This window comes from Plutella xylostella, chromosome 5, assembly GCF_932276165.1.
Source record: "Plutella xylostella chromosome 5, ilPluXylo3.1, whole genome shotgun sequence".
Classification (NCBI taxonomy): Eukaryota; Metazoa; Arthropoda; class Insecta; order Lepidoptera; family Plutellidae; genus Plutella; species Plutella xylostella.
Window position 1 is genome coordinate 11,241,033 of NC_063985.1, and position 20,996 is coordinate 11,262,028.

Sequence of the window (20,996 nt, forward strand, 5' to 3'; positions counted from 1 at the left end):
AAAATATTACTGTTTTTATTTTTGGTAATATCCTGATGCTCTTTCCTGGCGTCTTTAAACTAGCCTTTTTCGTTTAAAAGTATTTTTGTTTGTTTCTCAGTGGAACTTTATCATTGCCCGTGAGTGTACTTTATAATAATATCGAGTTGTTGTCGATATCATCAATATAGGTACAAACTCCAATAAATATAGTGGGTTTTGTTATGTTTACTGTGAATAGTAATCACTATTTTCCATTAATCAACTGATACTACACCGTTTATCAACGTAAATGAAAATCCCAGACTTTAATCCTCTATAGTTTTAAGATTTGTCATTTCTACATCACGTATTGATTAGAGGCATTCTTTGATACGATAAGATAATATAATAAGTAAGTATATTTTATATCATTTCTAATCGTTCAGTAATATCTGTTGGTCAAGTACGTTTATCTATCAGCAGCGGTTCGCTACAATGATTTTCATAGGTGATTCAGTTTCAGTACACTTTTTGCTTTGTTGGTGCGAACAACAAGATTTTTCAGTGCTTGGTTTAAAAGTGAAAATGATTAAAAAACAATCTGTTTCTAAACCAAATGGAATGTAACTGGACTGTGAATGTGTTTTTGTTCAATGGATTAAAACTATTTGTTAAAAAGTAAAGTTGTGAAAAATATGGTGAGTAATTTGTTTCAGTATTTTACTTTCGTAAATTTATTGAATAACCTTACTAAGTTAAAGTGAAACCGAACCGAACTTCAAATTAATCTTCAAAAGTCTCTTAACTTTTCAATTCGATTAATTACAGCTGATAAAATCTATACAATTTTACAGTAACAGTATAAGTAATAATTGTTCTGTCTATACGTTAATAGGTAAGTATAGGTAAATACTTATCAATATAATATTGTAATCACTTATGATATTTGAAAAATATTAGTATCGCTGCTTATTTGTTTATTATAGAAAATCGTTTGGTTTTATACCCTATTTAAACTCAAATGGTGTCCATTTATAGGGTTATTAGCATAGACAGTATTAGACAGGCCGATGATGATGAGAGTTGCCCAGATATTACTCGTCATCACCATCATCATCACAACCCATCACGTCCCCACTGCTGGGGCACGGGTCTGCTTCCTATGAAGGAAGGACTATTCCACATTACTTATTTATTTATTATTTTTGCAAAATAATTAAGTATCTATCGCAAAAACTGATAATAATTAATGCAAAGTTGTAAAACCACTCAAACACATTAATTTCTTATCAAAGTTTCTTGTTCGTAATTGTTTTTCTGATAAGTATTCAAATGAATGAAGTTAATTGCAATTTCATTTTTGTTTGTTTATTTATGGGGAGAAAGTCTCTCTAGGCTACAGATTAATCTTGTTTTTTAAATTTTACAATCGATCAAGCAATAAGCAAAAGACTACTACGAGTATTCCGATCAGTTGTAGGAGGATGCGGTGATTTTTCAAAACCTATCGTTACCTTTCTAAGCATGAACTAAAAGCAGCCCAAGTTACTACTTATCTTGAGAAACGCGTGTTTTGAAACTATACAAGGCCAGAACGCACCCATAGTGTACTAGCACTGTATAGTTTCAAGTGAAAAAAAATATTATTTGACTTGAAAATATACACGATTTGTGCGTACTAATCGCGTATACTTTCAAGTTGGGAATTACTGAATCGTTCTTGAAAATATACATTGCTATTACGCACATTGCTTTATTCGCGTACTTGTCGCATATATGTAATTTGTACCTACATGCTGATTCCGATTTGCTTAACTATTTCGGTAAATGTACATGACTACAATTTACTTTATCTGCCTGTCATACTTATAGAATGTTAATAAATAAAGATGAACAAGCTCTAATTTGATTGATAAATTGATATTTATAGCAATCATACTTGCAAGTTACTTACTTATATCTTATTATTTATATGAATTAATAGTAATACACTCACGAGCAATGAAAAAGTTCCAGTGACGATAGCTCGTCGGCAATATTAAAATACATTTAACAGCGCATCAAAATATTATTATAACCAACTAAAAACGTACATTTTGATCAAATTCTAAATTAAATGTTTAAAAAAATTGGGGTAATTTGGTGTTGACTTTTTGCTACTTGGACTTATTTATTGCTCGTGATTGTAGTATTATTATTTTTTTGGTGAGTGGTGCTAGACACCGAATAAAGAATTTTTATCTTTATCTTTTATAGGTATTACAAACCTATTTTTATCAAGTTTTGAATTCACCGTAATGGTCTTTTATGAATTGTTCTACACCCTCTTCTCTTTAAATATTTACAACAGTTCTACAGTTTAATTTAAATCAATTTACTTTTTAACTGTACGATGTAAACAAAAAACGCGTTAAGAAAACAATGCCAAGTGAGGAATAATGATGCAATGTTTAGAAAGCAATAGACTAATTACTATTTCGCATGAAAGAAAGAGAGAGCAACAATTCAAAAGGGCTACCTGGTAACTAATCATGTATAGTTTCAAGTGCTCGCATTGCCGCTTGGCACTTGAAAATATACACGATTAGTACGCAGTGGTAACTGCTACAGTATATTTTCAAGCCATAATTTTGGCCCAACTTACTTGAAAATATACGCGATTAGTGCGTAATGGCCTTGTATACTTTCAAGTAAATAATGGCACCATTTTAATTTGAAAATATACGCGAGCAGTCCCAACCTCTGCGTTCTGGCCTTGTATAGTTTCAAAACACGCTTGAGAAACTATTAATGATCTGTGTAGGCCGATATTCTCTACTGTCCATCCTTTTCACTCCCACCTGATCTCCCATCTCGCCGTCTCAGGAGGACTACCGCACGTCAGGGTCGGTGGTGCAGCAGATCGATGCCCTGGAGCTGCTGGCCCGCTACTCGATGACGTCAGCGCGCGGCACCAGCGTGCTCTCATCGCTGCACGAGTTCCGAGTGCACGAGTCCGAGCAGACCGGCAGCAAGCAATGGAACTGGAAGTATCTTAGGGTAGGTGACTGCTGGATGATGCTTTTCATGATGATAAGTATGTCAAAGCCACGCATTGCTATAAGATGTTTGGTTCGTCAGTTAAGAGTTTGCAGAGTAAGGAGCTTAGCTCTACAAAAGATCTGTGCTTTGTCCCGTTGGTATCTTCTTCGCATCATTTTACATAAACATATTTTTGCTTGGCTGTAACTTAATGAATTAGCATATTATATGATGGTCTCGTATCAATGGAGACCACGAATTAGCAGGCGTATTGCTGGAGAACCTGAGTTCTACGGCCTGCTATAATAGACCATTTCCTTAGACAAAGTAACTTAAATACTGGTAGAGGCTGGATGAGAAACAATGTAGGTACTTACCTCTAGATAGAGATAGAATATTGGAAGAGGACAATATCCAGTGGTGGAAGACTACGAGCTGATGATGATGACAAAAATTATATGTTTAACTAAACAGTCTGATGTCATATAAACATTTCGCTGTTCATTTATTCCTCCCGCTTCGTTGCCAGGACCAATTTGCTCTTGTGTGTCTGTACCGATAACCAAACAGCCTGTTTTGATATAAAAAAGACGCTGTTAATTTATTATTTATTTATTTATTTCTGCTTCGTTGCCAGGACCAATTCGACCAGAAGGACCTAGAAGGCCTCTACCGGCGGTACGACGACAAGCTGCGCGAGTCCCTCATCTACATCTACATTTCTCTGCTGGTGCTGTTCACCACCACGCACATCGTGGCCGTCGTCACCAGCACTTATTGGGAGGTTAGTGTAGAGGGTTAACTAGAATTTAGAGGAAACAGTTGGTGAATAATAGTATAATTTGCAGTCTTTACAAGATCCTACGACAAAGACAAAAAACGCGTTAGGTTCCGCCAGGCGTAGCCAGTGCTAGGCGTATAGCCACTGATAAAAGAAAACACGCGCGGAAAAAGTATAAATAAAATTACAAATAGACTTATAACACCTTTCAAACTACAATATTTTTGTGAAGTTGTAAATAAATAAATAAATACACTATCACTGCTACGACTTGCTACGAGCTACGAAAGTGCTACGAATATGTTTTGCGCTAAATAATTTTGTTTTTACTTTCTACGTGCTGTGAATAATAATAATAATAATGTATGATGCTCCCTAACTGCTGCTACTATTAAATACTAGCCAAAATCTGAAGAATGGGTGAACGTCTTAATTCATTGGTATATAAAGTTCTTCTGCGTTAAAATGTGTAACTGACAAATAATACTTACGCATTATTGTTCCAATATTTCAAGGATTTGAATTGAAGGCTAGTGATTATATTAATCTTAACACTTGTAATTGTGATTCCCCGTTTAAAAATGTGCATTGTTTGATAATAAAGTGCCCTCGATCGCAGTTTCAGATAACATAACTATTATCGGACATTTCCGGCTAATCTTAATTCCTAATGCCACAAGTTAGTTTATATTAGTGCATTAGTGTGAGTGGCCTACTTAATCATTCTTTCAGATTTGGACTTTCTGAGTTAATCTATGATTAAAATATTTAGAAATAATCAAATATACTTATCAGGCCTATAAAACAGGTGTTGCAAAAGTGGTAAGTATATCAAACCAAATGATGGTGACTCAAGGGGTCATTCTGATCTACATTTTAGTTCAACGTGGAAACGTTGGAAAAAATATATTATTCTCCGCATAAACTTTGTTTCTCAACTGCCTTCTGTTTTTTAAACCCCCGACGAAAGAAAAGAACTTTTTTTAATGTTTAAGATGTCTGTGTATCTGTCTATGCTAGCATAGCTCCCAAATGGCTGAACCGATTTTCGATTATATTTTTTTGGGGCATAGGTTGTTAATTGTACCCCGAGTATTCTTAGTCCTAATTTATCAAAATCGGTTTAGCCGTTTAAAAATTATGTGACTTTAAGAGTTGAATGTCGGGGGTTTTAACGTTGGTTACGTTAGTCATAACATCGTGAAAAAGTAAACATAAACGGGGACTAATTTTGACGAACCATTCCCCAGCTGGTCCAGTGGCACTCCACCTATCTGTCCATGGTGCTATACTCGCTGCGCATCGCCGTACCAGCCCTGTTCCTCTTCAAGGGCTTCTACGACCCCATGAAGAAGAAGTGGTTCTGGATACCGATATTTGTGACTTTCGTCATCACTGTGGATTTGGTGTTCACTGGTAAGATTATTTTATTTATTTATAGATAACCTTGTTACAACGCGCTTGTTCTATGCTCACGAGTTTGGCAGGTGGAACTTTTTCATTGCACGAGAGTGTACATGTAAGCTTACCTATGAACTCCATGAAAAGCGGAGGGAAGGATATTCTTTGGGGGAAGCCGCTAATTTTAAAAGCTTCGTTTTAATTCTTTAACTACCTATGCATGATAAAATCATGCAACGTTATTCTAAATCCAAAATGGCGGCAAAAAAAACAAAGATGGCGGACTGGATTTTTTTCAGCACTCATCAGTATGACTCTAACTTTCAATATCTACATAAATATGTGCGCTCCTCCAATATAAGCGTATGATTTAACTTTCAATATCTCTGCTACCATTTCCAGACATATCAATAGCAATATTCAGCTCGGTGGAAGGCGTGGCGCTGCGGCCCGCATACGCCGCCATCGCTCTGCTCTCCCTCTACATATTCCTGCCAATGAGGAATAACTTCATAGCCATCATCTTTGGGGTCTTCGTGAGTGTCGTCTACATCATCGTGTTGGCTTTCTCGACCTACGCTGATGACCCGGCTATTGGGGTTGTGGTGAGTTTTTTAATACTCAAATTCTCATAAGCCGAGATTGATAAAAGCAGCAGCCCAAAGGCATTTCACGACAGCTAAATCTCTTGCATTGTGGCGATTGTAGTAACAATTGATTTGCTTGTCAAGAGTTCCATGAATAAGTGAAAAATACTGTGTTAACAAAATACAACTCGAATACTTAACTCGAAACAAAAGCTTACTTATAAAATAAATAATCGAATAGATTTGGTGTACACTGTACAGGATACATATCAGTTATCCTTAATTCCAGGTATCATCTGACATAATATTCCTGGTGGGAGTGAACCTGATGGGCACATACTTCCGTCTCATGAACGAGATCGTGACGAGGAGGTCTTTCCTCGACCGACGAGCGTGTGTGGAGAGCACGCTTCGACTCAAGTTTGTGAAAGATCAAGAGGTAAAAACGTAAACATATTACAGTGTTGCTGACGGTGGCAAGTAGTAGAGCTTAGACTTTGTCACCGTTTGTCACCGACTTTGTGAAAGAACTGGCCAGTCTGATTAGAAAGAAAGGGTGTTATAAGCAAAAGTTTATATGGCCAACCTATCGAAGCTTTACTACAACACAGATGGTGACGCAGCAAAAAATTAATAATCAACTGTGGCTTTTTTTTTTTTTTTTTTAAAGATTTTATTATCACTCCACAGACTTTATGTCCGTGCCTTTTTGAGAGATCAATATATTGTGAGAGTTTGGTTGTTTTTTGTCACTACTCAATGTGGAAGCTTATAATATATATATTTTATCTTTTATATATATATACCTATATATTATTAATAATTATTGATTTTTTTTTGCACTCCTGGAGGAAAATCTACACAGACACCTGGGAAGGGGACCCAGGTAGTGTCGGCCTTTAACCGACTAAAAACCCCCAGTTGTGCATTTCTTGTTTTTTTTTTTTTTTTTTTTTTCTTTGTTTCACACAGTCACACTTACAATTATAATGGCAACACAGGGGTATAATCGTGACAGTTCTGACATTGCGAAAAAGAGACGCTTAGCTACATTAAGCGTAAGAAAGAAACGTTAAGCTGTAAATGTTTTTTGTCCTTTTTGCTGAGGCGCCTGTTTACGTCAGTTCTCTGTGCCAAACAATGAAACAAATGAAAAATCTGTGCCAAACAAAGGCTGACAGTTACAACAAAATTTTCTAAATGCTATTTATTTTTGATTTGCTAGTGATTTGTGGGTGTTTATTAAGTTTATTAGACTATTATCATCACTTAACGAGTGTGTGACATGGGTGGGTGGATTTTGTTCGGTTGTATAGAGCATAATGAACGAAAACACGATGGAATGATGGATGAGATATATTTTCACATGTAAGTAGATACTATCAAGGTTAACAAGCTTACATTCATCATAGTACTATCTATTGGCTCGATTTTAATATAAAACGATACTAATTTTAATACTGTAAGGTCTTTTAGTATCAGTTTTAAGTAAAAATTACGAGGTACCATATCATAACAAATCACATGGTGTTGCAAGTTATTGAAAATTTATTTTACCCACAAATATTATAGTATGCAAAGAAAATACTAGAAATTGTAACGGACTCGGGTTGGGTTTACAAATGGGGCGCACGAATTCGGTTTTTGTGAAGATTGTATTTTGTAGAAGTCATTCCTCTCTCAAATGAGGTGCCTCTCATTGTGAGGAAACGTTCGTTTCTTTTTTTTTCTTCCATGTGTGATTTCTTCTGTATAATATAAAGTTTATTGTATTGATACGAAATACGTGTTTCCTTTAAAAAAAACCCCCATCACATATTTGGCCCACGATTATAATGCTCATGCTCATCCATTTATCTCTTTCATAGGTTTCCGACAGAAAAAAATATACCTATCAAGAAAATGGATAGACATTACCGGTCGCACAAATTGGGAACCAAGGAAACATACAAAAATTGTGTTCGGCACATTTTGAAGAGGATTGTTTCGATTGGACGAAGACAATGAATCATACAATCCACTCAGTTTGTGTATATTAAATAATTATATTGAAATCAAATAAGTATGAGTAAAGTTTTTTTTCTTATATCGTCGGTTGACAGGAAAAACTCACTAAGGCTGATTTTTCAATATTCAGATAAATGTTATCTGGGTAATACAAACATTGAGAAACATTGAGACGCAACAGCATCAAAATTATTTCCCAGCAAAACTTTTGTCTGGCTATTGAAAAATTAGCCTTTAGTGACTTTTTCCTATCAACCGACGATATACTCAAGTTTTGTTTTTGTTATTATGATAAGTTAAATTTCCCCATATTTAGGTTTTATTTTTTTGTCGGCAACATCTATGGTTTGAGTGAGAAAGAGAATAGTGCACACGGCGATTGCGAATCTATTTGTAGTTGATCTGAGAATGGCAACAAACATTTGAAGGGTAGGGCCAGTGTCAGCTGTCTTCAGAGAACTTAACAGACGCCTGTCAGTGGCCACACACTCCTTTTGTCATCGCTGTTGTTTTGCCTGGTGTTAATGTGTGACAGTGTTCTTAAAACTATCTTAATTTTATTGGTTAGTTCTTATACAGATAATATTAATTCATGATATACTATACAATACCTACATATCAAAACTATACAATACATGCTATATACTATACATAACAAAACTATAAAATACATGCAATACGGTTTGGCCGTCAATATAAAATTAAAATCAAAATTCTCCTATTCCGCTCCATTTTGCGTTGCCAAAAGCCTTGATTGCTGGGCAACGACCTCTTTGTCCCGATTTTTTATTGCCATCTTTAGGTTGTACTCGAGGATCCGTTTCTTCGGTGCTGTTATTGCCGTTTTAGCGAGGTTGCCGATAGCGTCCTCGGTGTCATCCGCATAGTAGGTGCAGGCGGAGGTGTGCCTCGACAGCGCCACTACTGCGTGAGGTATGCTATCGTGCAACTTTATTTTATCTTTTGTTTTTATGATAATGACGGATTCGTACGTCAATCCCTGTGCTTCGTGTATGGTTAAGACGCGTGATCCCGTCCCTTCTCCAAACCCTTGGCTGGTCAGGGTCTCTTTTTCTTCCTGTGTATGCGTCAGGAATAGAGTGTTGGTTTGGGATTTTGGAATTGCTGCGTCTGTAAACCTTTTCAGCTGCAGGGATTGGATACGCGTTGTGGCTGCGTAGTGCGTATATGCCTGAGTATACTTCTCTTAGGGCGTATGCAACATCCATGGGGTTTCTGTATGAGCACAACAGCTCCTGGGTGATGATTGCTACCAGTGTTGGGCGACTGTACCTTAGTTCGAATAGGTTCTCTCTGTCTATGTACGGTAGCTGGTTGATGTCTCCGATTAGAGCAATATCACTGGCACGGGACAGGCGGGCGGCAATTACGATTGCCCCGAAATGGTTCATCAGGGCCTCGTCAATTATCAGGCGTTGGCATCCGACATGTTCTCTAAAGCCGTTTACTAGGACTGATGCCATCGTACGTACCCTAGTTCTAACCATGTCCCCGATCCGGGTAAGTAATACGAGGTATAAAAACGAATGGTATAACATTCACAAGGTATACGCCCATATGATATAAATTTATTAAGTATAACGATCACTGTACATAACAAACGAAAGGCATAATTACTAAATACATAATTTCGTAAAGAATAACGTTCAAAAAGTATAATTTCAATTGATATAACGATTAAAATGCATAACGTTTATAACATATATTCTACAACGGATATAATTATCATTATGTATAATGCACAAAAAGTATAAAATATTGTCGTAGCGTAATTTCATTATTATTGATGTTATGTGGGGGGAACGCTCCGCTCCGCTTCGCTGCGCTCCGCTTTGGTTTCGACGAACATGTGCACCTAACACGCTCCTCCTCGCTTTGCTCGTCGTCGCACCTATCTTTAGGTTTTGGTACAGTCAGGTGCAGATAAACCTGACCCCCTGCATTTCAAATAGAAATTCTAACTACGCAAAGCCAATTTGTCGGTGTGACTTATGTTGCGGTAGTGCTCGTGTCTATAGACAGATATAGAACTATTTTACTATTCTCCTATTTATATCCATCATTTAGATAATATCCATCATTTACACAAACTAACGAATTCATAGAACAATAATATTATGAAATACAAAATTTAAATTCTTTTGGTTTTTCATCTGGGATCGAACCCGCGTCGCAGTTATCCGCAAACCAACCATTTGCCCGCTACGCCACGAAGCTTGTTAAACTCGTTTGCAAAATAGTGAATATGTTGCGGTTCATTAGCAAAAGTATAATCTATGTAGTGATAATTGTTTACAATATGAAATATTATAAGCGCAGAGGGTATTTTGAATTTATTTCTCAATTGAAATTGTAGACTTGAAGAGAATGTTTTGTTGCATTGAGATGGGTTTTGTTAATTCCATCTGATTTATATTTACGTATAATACACATTATTAATTTGTTATCAACATTATTAATTTGTAACGATGACAAACGAATTTATTAACAAGGTCATTGTTAATTGAGTTAAGTGCCAGGACCACATTGGGTTCGTATTTTCTCTTTATAATTTTATTGGTTACTTTATATAAGTATTATTGGTTTTCATTTATTTTACTTATAGATTATCATAATATACTTTTTACACTATAGTAATAATGTCACAATTATTATATTTATTAAGGCATGATCAAATTATTGTTTTTAAAGGTTACCGAAGATGGATGTCCTATAATGGGCCCTGAAGAACTGTTATAAAATAGCTAAACGCATGACAAGAATCAATTTGAGAATTTTAAAGATGATGTTATGGTTGCTGTTTGCATTGCGTGAGAAATATCTTCTACACGATAACAGCACAACTCGCATTGAAGAAATGGAACATTATAACTATGTTATTATACATTTAGTAGGTATTTAACGGGTCTCCAGTTTAAGTATGAGTAAAATTTATTTAGTATCTAGTAAGATAATTGTTCATACTGTTAAGATAATTGATTACATATTTATAAGTAATTAGTAATAAAATTGTTGCTTATTTATAATTTAATTGTAGAACAACAAGAGATGTAAATTGTGAAATTTAGTAACATGTTGGTTCTCTTTGTTGTAATTCTACAATTTTTGAATTTGTTTACTTTTGTTCATAATTATTCTGCATACAGACTAATAATATTTACTTGTTTAGTGAAATAAAGCTTTTTTTTTCTTATATATTATGTTTTTATTTTATTTCCTGTTCATATTGATAAAGATAGTCTAAAATAACCTATCTATAATGATTAACAAAGAAAAACATAAAAATAAATTTTAAAAGTCACTCCTTCCAGAGATTTGAACTCTGGACCTCCATATTGAAAGACGAATACCTTAACGATTAGACCACACCGTCAAGTAGTTAAACTGGTGAAAAATGCAATCACTTCGTATCACACTGAGCTGGCTTGCAATAGTTAAAAGTGAACAACACAGGTTTTAACATTCTGGCATGAACTTTATGAAGCTAGTTCCAATATTTGATTTAAGATGGCGCTTAAATTAATAAAGGTCGATATTTAGCGCCATCTTTTAACACACACACAGAAGTCTTAGTAACGAAACAAGGTTTATGTAGTTCAAGGTTATTTTATATAGGTGGCGCCTAAGTGGGAGGGTTGTAGTTATAGCTATATAGGGGTGTCAGGAGTTCTTGACCTTCACTGTACTAGGGGTTATGACATTATTATTATTATTGACGCTATGTGGGGAGACGCTCCGCTCCGCTTCGCTGCGCTCCGCTTTGGTTTCGACGAACATGTGCACCTAACACGCTCCTCCTCGCTTTGCTCGTCGTCGCACCTATCTTTAGGTTTTGGTGCTAAGGGGTTTGACGGTGTTGGGTAATTAAACACAGATTATGTTATTGTATGTTAGTATGTTTTATGAACTTTATACTAAATGATAGTATATATTTTAAACGATATACGTAATGTATGTTATACGAATTGATATTAGTCCTCGTAAGTATTATATATTTTGATATTATATAAAATGTACGTTATACCAATTGAATCTTATACCTTATGAAAATATAGATTTTGTTGTTATACGTAACGTTCATTATATGTTGTGAACGTTATTAATGTGAAATTATACATTTCGTTTTTATACGTCGCAATACGCACCCCCCCGATCCTATGCGCTAGCCTGTTTCGTATATCGACGGCCGCCTCAGTTGTCGTGGTGATAATGGTGTCTTTGCTCACATCGAAGTTATTTACCACCCAGGTTGTCTTCCCACATCCAGGTACCCCGTTCACCCAAGCGATGGTGGGCATCGTCCAGCTATTCCAGGTAGCGTTAATGGTTTCCGCTTTTGCTAGGATTTTGTCCTCTAGCATAATCCTGGGACACTGAGCTACGACCACCATTTGGTTGTTGTGTGGGAAAGTGAGTTTCGGGATGTTGCGTTCCCAGGGCACGAATCCGCATTCCTCGCTATAAGCCGCCATATACGCTCCAGTCATTTTGCCTCTGAGGACTTGGCAACTACTGTTATCGTATATGCAGGCTTCGGCCTCCTCGTGTAAAACTTTTAGCCGGCTTTCGTTCTCTTGCCTGTAGGTCTGCATGATCGTTTTGCAGGACAAGAGATTTACCTGCTTTGTGGCGGTTGTAATTGCCATAAATTCGATGGCGGCATTCTCTAGATGGTCGTTTGAGGTGGTAGCTGTTTTCAGCTTCGGTGGGACCACCTGGCCCATATCCGCTCGAGTAATTTTCCTCTGGGCAAGCCTTTTTCCAGTTTTAGGTTCTCTGGAGATTTGGCGCCTCTCGGGTGTCCTCTGTGGTTTTCCTATAAGGCTTGAGGCAGCTGCTTTAAAAGCCTGGAGGAACCCTTGGACACGCCCTTGCGATGTTAAATTGTGCATCCTCCTTTCCATGTTCCGTTGTTCTGAAGCGGCGACAGCCCCAGCGGTCATCCTCTCCTGTAGGCGTTCAGATCCGTTGACCAAGTATTCGGCTTGTTGGTGGCAGTTGTCAATGCCCCTCGCAAGTATATGACCTTTGAGAAAGCTTAGATCTTCGCCTCTGTCCTCGTACACCACTATTTCATGATGTTTTGAGGCTTTTAGGCAACCCAGCTGGTCAACAATTTCGCCTTTCCTATACTCGATCACCATTGCGTCTACGCTTATTATCCTGGGGACGTTACTGTCTAGCGCTATCTCTCCAAGCTTACTGAGCCATGAGCATGCCTGAACGAACGGGGTGTCGTCGGCCCACTCGAATAGTGCGATGGTCTTGTTACGCCATCGCACTAGTCTGCAGGGCTGATTTCCCACTAGGGTTACTGGCAATGCGTCGTAGGCTTTACGCTTCATGGTAGCCTTCGATGTGCTCCCATTTAGGAGAGAGGCTAGGCCGGGTGATATGGCCACGCTCTTTCACGCCCCTGAGATACAGAAGCTGATGCCGAGTCTTTCACTGCTTCCGTCCATGAACAGAGCCACGCTTCGGAGTCTTAGTCTAGCTTCTCCTTTTTCTCCACAATCCAACAGCTGATGTGTTGCTGTTTCTTTAGGAGTTGCTTGTGGTGGTGCTGTGATGGTTGTGACTGAGGCTTGATATACTGGTATTGATTGCGGGTCGGGGCGGGGTATGGTGCTGTTTCTCCTGGCTGCTACTCTGAAGACACGATCTGAATAAGATAGAAAATGAGGTCTATGCTTGGTGTCTGCCAGAATATCTTTTAATTCTGACTCCACCAAATTCCTGTCTATCAATGTCTCCAGATCTTGTCTTGCAGCAAGAAAACGAGTCGAGAATTATATGCCAGACCGATTCAATGATGTTGGGGTCGCATTCACATTCTGGGCTTTCTTTGAGTTTAAATCTGTACAAATACTCTCCCATCCCCCCATGTCCAGTCAGCATTTGTACGTGAGCAGGGGTCAGTTTGGCACTTCGCGTAATCCGGTAAGCTTGGTTGACATCCGGTAAGAATTTACGCGTGACTGCTCCTGTACTGGATGTCGCATATCGGTCTTGCCATTTCCGGACCGATTCCTCTCTGATCTTTTTCCTGACATAGGACAGGGGGACTTTGTCATAGTCGTGGGAGGTGCTTTGTAGAGCTGCCGTTTTGGCGAGCTCATCGGCTCTTTCGTTCCCGGCAGTTCCAATGTGTGCCCTCAGCCAGAACATTTTCATCTCCCTGCCCTCGCACACGACCCTCACAATGTTTTCCTTTATGCTTCTTGCCAGGGGGTGGCTCAGTTTCGGATTTCGGAGCAGATCGAGTGATGATCTCGAGTCGCTCAAGATGTTCACTTTGTTATCCGTACTAGAGCTCACCAGTCTTGTTGCCCTGTGAAGGGCATAAAGTTCCGATTGGAAGACCGTGCACGACGGGTGGAGACCAAAAGTCTCGGACAGTTTTTCTTTTCCATCCTCCCTCAAGATATCCATATCCCATAAGATCAACTGTGGCTTAAGGTTAATCGCAAGCTCAACTAGCGCCGCCATTGGAAAAGAAATATCACTTAGTATTAGGATTGCGTTTAGGTAATTACTATAGGCACTTACATGCGTTTGTAAATTTCAGGAACGTCTCATGTTAAGTATTTTGCCTGAGCACATCGTGTCGAGGGTACGAGAGGACATAAGGACCATGTTCCTGAACATTCAGAACGGCAGTTTCAGCCGCTCTAAGAGAACTTTCAGGTAAGATATCCTTACTGTATCCAGAAATTCACAGAGCCACACATTTTCGTAATTAGATTTGCCACGTAAACTCTTAGCTTTACCTCAAAAGTTGGTAATTTTTGGATGAATAGCCCATTTTTACTCTTCAAAGAAATCACCTGATCTACAGTTCGTCAGAATTTAACCGTAGCATTTATAATAGAGGAAAGCCGAGCCCCAGACTCCTCGGAGGAGTAGCGGGATTGAAGAAGAAGAAGAAAGCCGAGGACCGAGTGTTGTGGCGCTCCTTGGGAGATGCCTATGTCCAGCAGTGGATGATTTTTGGCTGATGATGATTTATAATATAACAAAGTTTCATAACATACTATAAATAAGTATCGTCATCATCAGCCAATACCAGCCAGCTATTGTTTAATCAATGTTGGCTTCGACGCCCCGAAATCATGATAATAATGCTTACTACGCATGTTTTCCCCAGCCAGCTGTACGTGGAGGAACACGACAACGTGAGCATCCTGTACGCGGACGTGGTGAACTACACCATGATCTCCACCACCCTGGCGCCGGAGCGCATGGTGGAGCTGCTGAACGAACTGTTCGGCAGGTTCGACGAGGCTTCTGAGGTAACTTGTACACTAGGTAAAGTCATTATTTTTAACAAACGAGCAAGTGCTGATTGTGTCTTTCGCACATTTCCGATATTGACAGAGTGAGATGGGTTATTTTTATTACCAATAGCAACGAAGCAAAACAATTTCGGTACTCGTTTGTTAAAAAAATTTACTTAGTATACAGTACATAGCTTTAGAAGGAAAGAAGGAAATCTTAAGATCCATCTGCAGATGCATTTGCCAGCGTCCGCAGACTAATGACAACCCAATGACTTCAGTCGGCCAATGTTATTTACTATTCTTCATTTCCATGTTGTTAGTGGTATAATAAAAATTGCAGTCAAGACATGTCACATTAAGGGTCAATTCAGACGTACCACAACCACACCACAGCCACAACCACACCACAACCACGCGGTGTGGTCGGGCGTATATTTTGTATTGACAATGAATAATCCAATTCACACGTGCCACATTTTGCCGTTGTCATCGACCACCTGTGTAATACGACCACATCGCAACCACAACGCAACCACATCGCAACGGCAACGCCGCCATGCGGCGGCGGCACCGCGGCAACCTGTTCTCCGTATTAACTGCATACGACCACGTGGGTACCACATCGCAAAGACAGCGACAACACAACCACATCGACATTTTGTCGCTGCCACAACGCAACTGCAAAAAGCCGCTGTCACACAATTCACACGTAACCACAGCTTGACCACATTTTGTCGCTGCGACGTGGTGTGGTTGTGGTACGTGTGAATTGACGCTAAGAAGTCAAACTCTCGTGTACTGCTGTGTACAATAGTTAAGTCAATGTACAAGTTGGTATACCTACTTAATGTAACCTATTCACCAACAGGAGCACGACGTTCTAAGGATAAAGTTCCTGGGCGATTGCTACTACTGCGTGAGCGGCATCCCCAACCCCACAGCGAGACACGCCAAGAACTGCGTCGACTTGGGACTGGAAATGATCCGCATTATCAAGGACGTGAGGTAAAGGAACATAAGAGCTAATAATGAAGGTCACTTTATAAGTTCATCGAAGTTTGTCAATGGCGTAGTCGTTAGTGACTTTGACTGTTGCTTCGAGAGTCCTGTGCTCGAGCCCTGACCATTGACCATATATAAATACTGATAGTTGTTTTGGGTGAAAGTGTATATGTGGTGTGTGGTATCTCCAACCCGCATGCTAAACGAAGACTAAGCGTGGAGATTATGGCAATAATCGTAAGTTATTTGAAAAAAAAATGTTTGTACTCACAAAGGAAACTATTTCAAGTCACAGAACTTTGATACATAATTTTATCCCACATTGAATGTAATGCTTATTTTTCTGAGAGCTTATTTACTTACGTGTTTATTTTTCAGGGAAAAGCGATCACTGAACATAGACATGCGTATCGGAGTCCACACTGGGAAGATTCTGAGTGGCCTCATTGGAATGAGGAAGTGGCAGTTCGATATTTGGTCCAAAGATGTCACCATTGCCAACAAAATGGAATCTACCGGGAAACCCGGGTAAATATTGATTTAGAGATAATTACAACATATTTAACTAAGGGTCTATTTAACGATGTATGGACAATAGGTAGGAGACAAAGGTACTTACCCCTTATCCAGCCATTGTGAAACAGACCCTTGGTAGATTATTATGATGACCTCTGCTATCTAGAATAGAAGCCTTTTGCGCGTAGGAAGAGACTCACCTTCTTAGTGTCTCGGTGACCTAACTAAACTAGAAGAGGACTAATTAAACATTAACACGATTGTCGGTCTATTAGTGGACTACTCATAAATTATATTCAAAGAATTGTCTGAAAACTTCTACATATGCAATGTTAAATCTAAATCTCTTAATTCTAATTAAATCTGTTATAACTTCTGACTAATATCACCTCTACCTTCAACTGATTAATACACATTTCATTATACTTATATCAGAAAGGTCCACGTGACCCAGCAGACTTTAGAAGAGCTGCTGCCACACGCCAGGGAGTATATAATCGAACCCAACTTCGATTCCCAAAACGACCCGTTCATCATGAAGAACAAGTTGGAAACTTATCTACTATCGAAGCCAAACAGAGTAAGTACCTAAGGCTCACCAAAACTAACATTAAAGAATTTGAAACAAAAGAAAAACGAATGATAGTTTTAATTGACTTGAAAACTTTTTGAGAGAAACGAAATAGTGGATTTGTTCGTAAGTCGTAAAAGTACCTACGAGTATTTATAGAAGTAGGAGTAGAAGAAGTAAATAAAATCGTATAAAATGCGTCTAATGTGCAATGCGATATTTGCATTGGTTAGTTGGCATTGTACCTAAGGCCATGGAGGCAAGGACCTATGTCTAACAGAGGATGATTATTTATTATTTGCTGATGATATTTATGACGATGTTACATTTTCCAGCCAGGATCAGACTACTATGAGCCATTCCGCCGAGCATCAGTGGGAATCCAGAAAATCATTAAGAAGACAGCCACCAGCGGAAGAGTAAGTTATTAATCTATTTTTACTTGAAAAATTTGATAACGTAGAATAAGTCCCATGATTACATTCTACAGAATGAGTAGTGTAGTAGTCCATCCCAATAAAAATAATATTTTCTAAGACAAAGCTTTCATGCTTGTGAGGAGGGAAAAATATTTTTGCAATATTAAATGCTGTGTAATGTGTATTTCAGTAGCGTTCGGACATTAGGACCTCAATGAACCCTCGCAGTGCGAACAAATTCATGGATGACAACCTCGTTGAGTACCAACAAATGCTGAAGGCTGCTGATGCTCAAATGGCAAAGGAAATCGAAGACATGACCAATGGAAAGTAAGTATAATAATATGTGTAATACATAATTACGTATACACTTAGGAACAACGAAAAAGTTCCAGTGACCTATGGAACTTCAATGGCAGATGGAACTTTATCATTGCTCGAGTGTGTATATGGTTTGGAAACACAACACAAATGATAGCATAGCTAAGTTTGAATGTAGATAGGTATTAATGTATAATAATACATGAATCTTTTACAGAGAGCACTTCAAGAAGGAATCCAAATTGAACAGATGGACTCTGATGTACAAGAGCTTTCAACTTGAGAAGACGTATTTGGTGCTACCGGATCCATTGTTTAAATATTACATTTTGTGCTGCCTCATAATATTCTTATTGATTTCGATCATCAATGGGTTGACTACAAGATGGTAAGAGGAATTTCAAAATGTATAGGCCAACATTTGTAAATACCTACATAAGAAGAAGACCTACATATTCATTCCCATATTTCACATCTTCTGCTTTCAGGTTCCAAGGATTTTATTGGTACACATGGACAATATTTGCAGTATTGCTTGTATTCCTGATGGTAATGCAGCCTTTGACTTGGTTCCAATTTCTGTGGATCAAGTACCGAGGGATCGAAGAACCAAAAAACGAATATCTTAGAAAGATCTACGACACGTCTGCAAATATAATCAAGTCAGTCAAATTGAGGACTGGAATGTACTTATTGATCAGTATTGGTTTAGCTGCGTCGTCTATGGTCAATGTTATTGGATGTTTGCAAGTTAAAGTGGAAGGAACCGATACAGTCATCTCGAATTGTGTTTCGTCTTGGGTGAGAAAGATTTTCCATTGCTTTTCTAACCATAACTCCATTAGTCTTTTTAGTTATATAGTTACTGATTGAGCGCGATTGTCTTTCAGCACGTAACCCAAAGCTGGTGTCTCGCTTTGCTGCTCAACTTTCTCTTCAGCCGAGTATTCTTCATCTTCAAATGGCTAGTCGCGGGCGGAATGACTATTTTCTATCTAGGAGTGGTTTGGGAAATGAAGAGTCCACTATTTGCCCAAGATGCTTCCTGGAACGTAGGCATGGACGCCAGAATCTCACACACACTAGCCGTAGTATTTATAACCATAACGCTGTATTGGATAGACAGGACGACGGAATATAGGAACAGGCTGGATCACCTCTGGCAGATGCAGTTGAAGGATGAACAGACGGAGGCCGAGACAATGTTAAAAGTCAACAATATGCTGTTGGAAAATATACTCCCTGCTCATGTTGGTAAGTTTGAAAATAGAAAACACTATATGGAAGAAAATAATAGCTAATGTCTCCAATTAGAAGGAGCCAAGCAAGCTAGCAGATATCAAAGAGATAAAAATGAAAAAGAAAATGTAAATATAGATGTGGATAATGAATTTATAATAAAAGGGATTTAGTTTTATGTTATGTGTATGCTGATGTTGAAAGTATTATTTATTTTTCAGTTCAGGTGTACTTGGATATAAACAGACCAGTTGATGAGCTATACTACGAGAAGTTTGATAATGTAGCCGTTATGTTCGCCTCCTTGACTGATTACAAACTCGGAGTCGAAAACGATGCTGACCTGAACGACAAATTCTTACTGCAAATTCTGGATGAAGTGATTTCGGACTTTGATCGGGTAAATTAACAAGTGCATCAACATGTAGAATTCAAACCAGTAACGTGAAACGAATAAATAAATAACACTTAATATCATTGCAGCTATTGTTGAACGCAGCATCAGAACACAAAGTGGAAAAGATCAAGATGGCGGGATGGACATACATGGCAGCGTGTGGCCTGGACCCCACCAGGCGGCAGTCTGACGACACGATCTCTTACACCTCCGTCATAGAACGGAGACAGAACAACTCCTATAACAGAGCTATTGTCCTCACCATGGTCGAGTTTGCGGCAGCCATGATGATGCAACTGCAGACTTTCAACAAAGGATCCTTTCAGAGTTTTGAAGGCCTCAATATTAGGATAGGTAATGGATTGAACTGTTTGATTTCTGTGATTCTAAGACTGTGAGTAAAAGAGATAGTATAAGACATATACCTATGAGGTTGCAGCAGATCACGTGTCATAATGTTTTGTCTCTAGCCATCATGGAAGTAATAAGTACTTATTACTTCCAGCTAGCCATCTACGTCTACTACTGGATTTAGATCTTTCTATGTCATGTCACCAAATGAATCCCATAGAAACCAGTCGTCGTATGCTGCATTCAATTATTGGAACCTTTACAGTATTATTAAAATCCAACGCACTGAAGATTAATATCTCTTTTTTACAGGCATATCAAATGGTAAAGTGGCGGCAGGAGTAGTGGGCTCTTTGAAACCGCTATATGATATATGGGGCCACGCCGTCAACATGGCTTCAAGAATGGACTCTACAGGCGAAAGAGGAAAGATTCAAGTAAGTTTTTTTTAATCAGTGACAAATATTTATGAAGAGTTAAAATAATAACTAAACTTATTTTGGTTTATCCATCAGGTGACCGAAACTACAGCTCTGATACTGGACGAGTGCGGAGTTTTGACGACGTACAGAGGCCAGACCTTCGTAAAAGGCGCCGGCTACATCAGAACATACTTCGTTCCTCTAGATGACAATTTCCACCTGATAAGAAAAGAAAACAGTTTGCAGTTTTACCGATCAGCTGATCGAGATCGCTACTACAACATTCGAAATGTTATAATGACTGAAACCGATGTCGATGAAGACATCGATGCGGAAAACTCGAATTTCAATGTTCGACAACTTTCTCAGGACGATAGCAGCGACAGTGCCACTGGGAGTGAAATTAAAGAAGATTCACACGAAATCATGGATGATGAGAGTGTCAGCTCTTATACTGATAGTATGCTAAGTTATACTAATAGTGAGAATCCTGAAATCGTAATCACGCATTGCTGAAATATAAGCCCTCTCAATAATTTTAGAAGCGAGACCTTTACGTACATAATAATGTTACAGAGGCTTGATTTGAGAAGTATGGTATATCAAGGTGAACTATTTTAAATGTAGAAGCAAAGATGGAGTTTATAATTCTAGCTAGCCTAAATAAATAAGTAAGTATATACATAGTAAGTACAACTT

The 20,996-nt window shown here is 38.4% G+C and overlaps 1 protein-coding gene across 1 annotated transcript; it reads left to right on the top strand.

Annotated features, from left to right (window-relative positions):
- Nucleotides 1-441: 441 nt before the first annotated feature.
- Nucleotides 442-20,886, top strand: LOC105386343 (adenylate cyclase type 7). The gene is made up of 20 exons (XM_038112836.2): nucleotides 442-659; nucleotides 2,827-3,000; nucleotides 3,620-3,766; nucleotides 5,014-5,179; nucleotides 5,567-5,769; nucleotides 6,041-6,190; nucleotides 14,348-14,466; nucleotides 14,927-15,071; nucleotides 15,928-16,064; nucleotides 16,440-16,589; nucleotides 17,013-17,157; nucleotides 17,484-17,567; nucleotides 17,761-17,897; nucleotides 18,106-18,276; nucleotides 18,377-18,689; nucleotides 18,779-19,142; nucleotides 19,349-19,527; nucleotides 19,611-19,878; nucleotides 20,188-20,312; nucleotides 20,391-20,886. Exons 1-20 carry the CDS (start codon nucleotides 657-659, stop codon nucleotides 20,811-20,813), a joined length of 3,603 nt encoding a protein of 1,200 aa, XP_037968764.2. The 5' UTR covers nucleotides 442-656; the 3' UTR covers nucleotides 20,814-20,886.
- The last annotated feature ends 110 nt before the right edge of the window (nucleotides 20,887-20,996 follow it).

What these genes read in the sequence shown, in the direction of transcription:
- LOC105386343 (XM_038112836.2), top strand. An exon ending in CGAATTGTGTTTCGTCTTGG is followed by an intron (nt 18,690 to 18,778) that starts GTGAGAAAGATT and finishes ATTGTCTTTCAG; the next exon opens with CACGTAACCCAAAGCTGGTG. An exon ending in TGATTTCGGACTTTGATCGG is followed by an intron (nt 19,528 to 19,610) that starts GTAAATTAACAA and finishes ATATCATTGCAG; the next exon opens with CTATTGTTGAACGCAGCATC.